This window comes from Natrix helvetica (genome assembly GCF_964273705.1).
Source record: "Natrix helvetica genome assembly, chromosome: 1".
In the NCBI taxonomy this organism is placed as follows: Eukaryota; Metazoa; Chordata; class Lepidosauria; order Squamata; family Natricidae; genus Natrix; species Natrix helvetica.
In genome coordinates, this window is record NC_138548.1 from 245,283,290 (window position 1) to 245,292,154 (window position 8,865).

An 8,865-nucleotide genomic window follows, 5' to 3' on the forward strand; every position below is an offset into this window, starting at 1 on the left:
AGCCATGTACAGAGGGCACTGGGGAAGGCAGAAATCGTATTCCAGCCCTGCCCCCAGCACACGTTGTCATTTGCTATACCTATAGAGCTTGTTTAAGAAGCTACCATGCCATAAAGCTAAGTTCCAGTCCTTACAATTTGAAAAATGGGTGCTTTATGATTGGCAGCCATTTTATGAATGTGACGAGGAGAAGTTCTCAAAATTACCAATGTGCCCATTTACCTCAAGCCTTTCCCTTGCTCCACAGTAACCTCATAATCCCTAAACTTTCTACTCATTTTATTCCTGTTGTTTGCTTTATAAATACAATTTTCTACTCTATGTTTGGTATACTAACAGCCCCTTGCTCTCATAATCTTCTCAGGAATATTTGTAATCTGCACTTGTTATCTAGGGTTGCTGATCATTCCTCAAGGGTCTAAAACTTTCTAAATGCTATAAAGATTCAAAGTAAGAAGAAATCTTGCCAATTTTAAAAACAAATTTAGTGACCTGCCAAGGTCCGCATAGACCATATTCCTATTAGGGCACAGAAAACAATAATGTATAGTACTTCTGATGCACGAAATCCATCATTTGTGGCTTAAATATTTGGTAGAAACTGCACATAATTGGGGAAAATGCATATAAAACTTCAAGCACTTGAGAACATTAGGTAAAAAATCCTCTCTATATTATGGGAAGTTGCGCAAATGAAAGAAATGAACCTCTTAAATGTGGACAATACCAGTACAATAGAAGCAGCTGCTTGAAGTTGTACAATGGCAACCCTTAGTAACCTAAACTTATGACACATATAGTGCACAGAAATGCCACCCACATGTATGTGCATCCCAACCTCTGATGCAAGTAGGGAAACCTTGTCATGTGTGTGACATTCATCATGAATATTTCATCATTTTGCAGCAGCTTAACTCCCTGAGAGCCAGTTTGGTTTAGTCGTTAAAACATTAAGCTACAAACCAGGAGACTAATCCCAACTTAGACATGAAAGCCGGATGGATGACTTTGAGCCAGTCCCTCTCTCAGCCCTATCCACCTCACCAAGTTATTGTTGGAAAATAGGAGGAGGGGGGAATATTGTGTGTGTTTGCCACATTAAGTTATTTAAAAAAATAATAAAACTGGGATATAAATATCAATAAATATATGTACACCACATGAAACTACAAGTGAGGTCTGAGATCAATCAGCACCACAATAAATAGAAGATGTTTAATTAAACTCAGTGCTAATGTCAAACTTCCTTCCCTTTTGGGGAGTCCAGAAGTCTTTTGGGGAGTCCAGAAGTCTTTTATATGACTTTAGAAGTCTGTACGCTGATGATACTCAGCTGTACTTTTCCACCCCGAACCACCCCAACGAGGCCGTCGAAGTGATGTCCCGGTGTGTGGAAGCCGTACGGGTCTGGATGGATGACAACCGACTCAAACTCAACCCCTCCAAGACGGAGTGGCTGTGGGTACCGGCTCCCCGGTTCAGCCAATTAATCCCATCATTGGCCATCGGGGGCATTCAACTCACCCCCGTGGAGCGGGCGCGCAATTTGGGCGTCCTCCTGGATGCCCGGCTGTCCATGGATGACCATGTGACAGCCGTGGCAAGGGGGGCGTTCCACCAGGTTCGCCTGGTGCGCCAATTGCACCCCCTACTGGACCGGGACGCCTTACGCACGGTCACTCATGCGCTGGTGACGTCTCGCTTGGACTACTGTAACGCTCTCTACATGGGGCTTCCCTTGAAATGCACCCGGAGGCTACAGTTGGTCCAGAACGCAGCCGCGCGGGTAATTATGGGGAGTACTAGGTACTCCCATGTGACACCGTTCCTGCGTGAGCTGCACTGGCTTCCTGTGGTCTATCGGGTGCGTTTCAAGGTTTTGATAACGATCTTCAAAGTGCTCCATGGCTCAGGACCTAATTACCTGCGGGATCGTATTCTTCCCCATACATCCCTGCGACCAATCCGCTCGCACAGAGAGGGTCTCCTCCAGGTGCCGTCCACCAGGCAGTGCCGGGGGGCGGAGCCTAGGAGTAGAGCCTTCTCTGTGGCGGGCCCAGCCCTGTGGAATGACCTCCCCCCGGATATTAGGAATTCCTCTGACCTCCGCTCCTTTCGTGTAAAGCTCAAGACCCACCTATTTCAAGTTGCTGGCCTGGCTCAACTTTGATCCAACTATATCGCTCCTGACGGGTTTTTTATTTGGGGTATTTTAATTGCATTCAATTTATTTAGGGGTTTTTAAACATTGTGTTTTTACTTGTTTTTATCTATCAGTTCACCTCCTCCTTGTATATGTCCTGGTATATGTTTTTGTTATATGTATGTTTGTCTATATATTTATTTCCTATGTTTTGTTGTACGCCGCCCCGAGTCCTTCGGGAGAGGGTGCGGCTAAGAAATAAATATTTTTTATTTTTATTATTATTATTATTATTATTATTATTATTATTATTATTATTATTATTATTATTATTATTATTATTATTATAATATTCAAAAATCTGCTATTCCTAAGCATTCCTTTGAATGCTTAAAAAAGAGCCCCTCATTAAATATAACTAAATGCTTTATTCTTTTCTAAGATAGTTCAGAACTACCACAGTTTAAAACTGAGATAGAACAGCCTCTCCTGCAGCCTTTTCAAAGACCTTTGCCTATTTCTACCATCATTACTAATCCATATCTGTAATGGAATGAGTGGATGACCTTGGTGACTGAGTAGAGATGCTGTCCAGGAAACGATCAGACAAGAGAGGCAGGAGCTCCCAGTGGCTTAACAGTCAGGGGGGAAAAAACTAATTGACCAGATGGTTAAAAATGGCTCAAAAGTGGGAAGTTTGTACCTTCAGACTCTTGCAAGATTCTGTTAATGTAGCCTTACAATAAAATAGAATTAGTTCTTCTAGTTGTGTTTCTTGTCTGTGTTTACCTGGGAGGGTTGACATATTCAAGCTGAGGATTTTCAAACTGGCACTGACTCCACCCACATTCCAGAACGTAACCTGGATCACCAGCAGTAAGAATTCACTGAAGTAAGCACTATATTGAACCAATACAATACTCTGGAAAACCCCCAGATCTTTTTAGATATTGTAAATCAGTTTGTGATTTTCCATATTGGTGGTCTCATAGCACTATACTATTTCCACTATTTCTGTTTTTTTCCTCTCTCTTTTCCTCTCACTATATAATAGAATCTGCCTTTTTTTTTTGCTGCAGAAACATGTGACTAGGAATCTTAGCTGGCTGAGTTCTCCTCTTCTGTCCTATGTTCAGATAAATTATTTATCATGTTTATAGTATATCTGTGAGGCGTATTATACAACCTTAGTCCGGAGCCCATAAATTTGAAATAAATATTTCAATTTTATCTCCCAAAATGTCACTGAGATTTTTCTTTAGCAGTGATGAGCAAATTACAATCCTCAAACTGTACCTTGCCATCCAAGAGCCTTTAACGCATCACTCCTTCTTGGGTAAACACCCTGGAAGTCAAAAGGGGGGGGTCAAATCATCCCTTGATGTTGCCACTATCTCTAATTTATTAAGCATCCTTGGTCCATCAGGAGCCAAAGATTCTTTTCACTGCAGAAATCAAGGTATCTGATGCTCTGTCCTAATGTTAAAACTAAAGGTTAATTCCAGTCTGCTTCCTAGTGGATGAGCGTGCCAGAGAAAAGGAAATTGGTAGTTCGTGACCTGTAAGACTTTTCCTACAGAATGCACACAGGTCCCTTTGCTCTTCAGGTCCCACTGAATTTATGTATAAGATTATAGGAAACTCTGGCCTAATGTTAGTACTTCAGTCACTGGACTTTATGAGGACTTCAGAAAAAAAAGTGGCTACAAGTGCTAGATATTAGGAGACAGCGGGCAAAGGGTGGGAAACAGAAAGGGACCCTTATAAGCCTTCCTCCTTTGGAATTTGAGCAAAGGAAAGAGTTTTGGTAAAGTGTGCATGTGTGCGTGCATTGCATGTGAGGCCTTTGACTCCATGAATCCCTCAGAACCAAAGAAAATACTCACTTATCTTTTAGGGTATTCTTGGATACACAATGTTCTACACAAATATACTTTTTAGGTTATAATGTCAGTCTTCCCAACCTGACACCTCCTAGATGTGTTTGGCTACAATTTCAATTTTTCTCCAGCCCACGATTATACTAGTTGAGTATAATGAATATTATGTATTTGTGGCTTTAAGTCACTATAATGTATGTTATCATTATTCATAGCAGCGTGACCTGGGATATACGTGCTCTAAATAAAGATCAGTATATTAAATACTGATTTTTATTTAGAGCACATATATCCCAGGTTTTTTTCTGTAATAAGATTTTAAGACATATAGGGTAAAGATTCTTACACTACACTGATTTAACCCTTCAATTTTTGTAATGGATGGCTTGCTCAGCATGAGACTAAATTTACATAGCTTTTTGAGAAAGGGATGGGAAGTTGGGCAAGAAGACTTGGGGAGTAAACACCAATAATGATGTAGCAAAAAGGTAATGAGCAACAATGGGAGGAAAAGCTATTTCACTGGTTCTCAAAAATCAACATTGGCCTGAAAAAGCTAGTTTGTATCAAGGTCACAGAACGGGCAGGTGGAGGACCAAAGTTAAGTTCCCAGTCTGCTTCCAACTGGATCAGCGTGCCAGAAAAAAAAGAAAGTTGGCAGTTGTGTGTCCTATCAGACTTTGCCTGCAGAACGCACACGGGTCTTTTTGCTCTTCACGTCCCACTGAATCTATGCATACCATTACGGGAAACCTCATCAGTGAGGTTCCGAAGCAGGACCCTAGATATCGCCGTAGACATGCAAACGGCCAAGATCACTCCTCCAGATCTCCGGGTTGGATCAAAACTAGCCACGCCTTCTCAGAGTCTCCTAAACGGCAACAGAAGAGATGGAATCTCTTCCAGGTCGAGCGAACGTTACGCAGCTCAGAAGAGCTGGCCCCGACAGAGAAGTTGCCCCAGTGTCAAATGAAAGCAGAGTCCAAAATGACTCCGGAGAGAAACCATTTTTCCTCCTCCCTTTTTGCTCCAGATTTGTTTTGGTTCCCCACCCCCACCCCGCGCGAGATCTGCCTGTCAACACCGCCAGCATGTGACCTGCATGGACCAAAACAAATGCATAAATAACGCCAGAGGCCGAGGAATTGGGGCGGCGAAGGAGAGCCTGCCTCTCTTTCGGTTCTTCTGCGGCGCGGCCCCGATACCTGCGCGTCCAGGGGGTCCGCTTCTGCCCGGGCCGGCGTCGGAGCAGCAGGCTACAGCTTGTGCGGCGCCAAAGCGCGACGGGGGCGGAGATCATCGTCTCCGCCGGCGGGAGAAGCTGCTGGGCAACGAAGGGCGTTGCCGAAAAGCGCGCGTAGGGATCGGGGATAGCGGGGCCTAGTGGGAAGGAAGCACCGGGTCTCTCGTCAGAGCCGGCCGCGCCATAAGAGTCCCTCTGCAGAATTTCCCCGCCGTGCCCCAGCGTCACCGAAGGGGGTGTAACTGTTTTGACAAGAGAAAGGAGGAGGATCGGCTCTCCCTGCCGTTATACTGAAGGAAATTGGATACCTATTCAAGGGGCTAGTTTGGGGTAGCGGTTTGAAGCCGCGAGATGGTGAGATCTAGCCCTGTCTTAGGCTGAGAGGCGCCTGGGTAACTTTAGGCTAGTCGACCTTTTCAGCCCTAGGCAGCAGGCCGTGGCAAACCACTTCCCCCAAAATATTACCAAGGAAACTGCAGAGACTGGTCCAGGCAGTCGCCAGGAGTCAAAAACCGAGCTGAACGCGCGCACAAGCACATGGGAGAGACGTCCTGGTAGTGCACGCGGGCTGAGCCGTTTTTCTAACAGGTTGGTTTGAGAATGTCAAGGCAGGATCCGCTGGTCTCTCGCAGAAGGCTGATCGTTGCTGACAAACAATAGATATAAACTCAAGGCAAACCGCATCAAACTCGATTGCAGAAAATACGACTTTAGCAACAAAGTGGTCAATGGCTGGAATGCACTACCTGACTGTTGTTACATCTTCAAACCGTCTACTGTTGACCTCACCCCATTCCTAAGAGGTCAGTAGGGGCATGCATAAGCACACCAGTGTGCCTAAGGTCCCTGTCCTACTGTCCCCACTTATTCGTACCCATTTCCTGGATTCTTATTTATGTTTATTCTTATTCCTGTTATCTTGTACATGAGTGACAAACTAAATGAATAAAAAATAAATAAAATAAAACGCAAAGTTCCTTTGGGTGTACTCATTCCTCATATCTTTTTGGAGGCTAGGCCAACTTGTGTAGATCGCCACGCAGGATCAAACTGCAGTCGTCATCCATCTAGTACCCCAACTTTCGGGTGAGAATAGCACTTTGGGTCAGAGAGGTCTCATCCTGCTGCTGAACGAGGCTGTATTTTAGAAATGATTCAGAGATCCTCTGCAAGTATCTCACCTATAGCCCTTCTCTTTTGGTATTGCTAAGAGGCAAAAACTTTAAAGGACACACTGGTTTTTCTGATCTTTTACTAGGGATACGGGATGAGCGAGTAGATAAAACCTGAAACCATGTATACTGGAAAGCTATTACTGAGCTTTGGTGTTTCTCCTTGTCCAGATTCAAAATACAGATTTGGTTGCATTAATCCATTAGTTTCAAATGTGTGTAGACCCAGTTATGAGCTTTTCTTAAAACATGGGTATGATGTGTGGGCTCAACCAATATATTTTCTTTCATTCCTGCAGGAAAAGCTATCGCTCTTTGACTCAGCAATTATAGAAACAGAAACCACAAGACTCAGCTGCCTGCTGATCTTATCAAGTTCAAGTCCCTAATTGGTTTCTTTACATAAATACACTTAGGTTTAAACTTCAGGTTAAAATCTAAAAGAAAAGAAGGCATACTCAGAAACAATTTCTAGTGATGTAATCAGTCCACTACATTAAAACCAAAATGAGAGTCTCATAGAATGCTTGAAAATAGATGCAGTTGGAAGAGGGCTCATGGCATCTTCAAATTCCTACATAGCTTGGGATCACGTTACTTGAAGGATTTTCTTTTTCCCCCTCACAGCTACCTGACTCACCAGAGCAGGGAGGCAGGGAATGCAATAAATCCCCTCTCCTAAGGAGATCCATTCTAGCAGGACCAAAAAGGGCCTTATTTATGATGGCTGTCTCCATGTGGAACATCATCCCTATGAAGATAAGATTGGGTCCCATTTTGATACTTCTCGCAAATCCTTAAAGATCTGATTTTGCCAGTGGGTCTGGAGAACCTAGAGTGGGCTAGAACTCATCAAATGGCTCATTTGACTGTGGTCGATGGGGAAGATGGGAAGGTTATTCCTTTTTAATTGTTTTTATATTGGATTTTTATCTTTGTAAGTTTCCCGGAGTCAATGTGAGTGAGTTGGTCAGACATACAAATTTTCTTAAATAAATCTCAAATATTCATTGTGCAAGAGATGATGTAATGAAAAATTCTGTAATTTAAAATTTGGCTCTGTGCTTCCTTAATTTTTGAACATTTATTTCCTACTTCTACAGTTAAGAAAAACTTTCAGAAAGATAATCATGAAAATGGAAGGTAGCATTCCTGTGCAGGGAAGGTAGCATTCCTGTGCAGGGCTCCTTGATACCAACGGTCGTGGGGAGGGGCAGGTGCGAGGACAGATCAAGAGCGCGTAGTCGGTTGGGAGACCGGGGTTTTTGGTCATTCCCGGTCGTTCGTACCAACCCCTGCATACTAGGTGGTCAGGTTCTACAGACCCAAGGCCTGAGACTGATGTTATGCAACGCGAGGTCCGTTGTCAATAAGGCCCCCCTCATCCACGATCTAATTTTGGAGGGGGAGCCGGACCTCGCAGGAATAACCGAGACCTGGTTGGGCCACGAGGGTGGTTTACCCCTCGTGGAAATGTGCCCGCCAGGTTATCGAGCATTTCACCAGCCTCGGGCCCAGGGAAGGGGTGGTGGGGTAGCAGTGATTATCCGGGAAGACTTAGAGCCGAGAGAGTTCACTGTGCCACAGACATCCGGGTGTGAGTCCCTTGTCGTGAGATGGGGCCCAGGGAGGCAGTTGGGCCTGCTGATAGTATACCTGGCTCCTCGCTATACGTCAGCGGCCCTGCCTGAACTCCTCGAGCTGATCTCATCGGTGGCGGTTGAGACCCCCAAACTGTTAGTGATGGGGGATTTTAATCTGCCGTCGATGGGAGAAGCGTCTGAGGGGGTTCGGGAGTTCATGGCTTCCATGACAGCCATGGACCTGACCCAGTTAATTCAGGGCCCTACTCACGAGGGAGGCCACACGCTGGACCTTGTCTTTGTCTCTGGCCAGTGGACGAGTGATCTGGAAATAGGGGATCTAGCCATTATTCCCCTGTCATGGTCGGATCACTCACTTCTCCGGCTTGACTTCCCTGGTGCTACCCCCCACCGCGAGGAGGCGGAACCGGAAGGCATTAGATGGTTCCGCCCCAAGCGCCTGATGGAACCAGATAGGTTCCAGACGGAGCTTGGGCCACCTCCTGTGGATCTGACCCGCCCTCGAGTAGAGGACCTGGTGGACGCATGGAATAGTGCGACTACCGGGGCCCTAGACCAGGTGGCGCCTTTGCGGCCTCTCCTGCGGCGACGAACCACCCTGGCCCCTTGATTTACTGAGGAGCTAAGGGTGATGAAACGCCACAAGAGACGCCTAGAGAGTCGTTGGAGATCCTCCCGTTCCGAATTTGACCGAGCACAGGCACGAGCCTATTTGAGGACGTACCTTGTGGCACTAAGAGCGGCCAAACGTCAATATTGTGCCGCTCTTATTGCGTCCGCAGATAACCGCCCTGCCGCCCTGTTTCGGGTGACTTGCTCCCTC

The 8,865-nt window shown here is 45.4% G+C and overlaps 1 protein-coding gene across 1 annotated transcript in view; it reads right to left on the reverse strand.

Annotated features, from left to right (window-relative positions):
- SPATA20 (spermatogenesis associated 20) overlaps nucleotides 1–5,508 on the reverse strand; it is a 48,413-nt gene extending 42,905 nt beyond the window's left edge. Inside the window, exon 1 of the mRNA XM_081938092.1 lies at nucleotides 5,229–5,508. Coding sequence (XP_081794218.1) covers nucleotides 5,229–5,323 — 95 coding nt within the window. The 5' untranslated portion in view covers nucleotides 5,324–5,508. The remainder of the gene's footprint in view (nucleotides 1–5,228) is intronic.
- Between the last annotated feature and the right edge of the window lie 3,357 nt (nucleotides 5,509–8,865).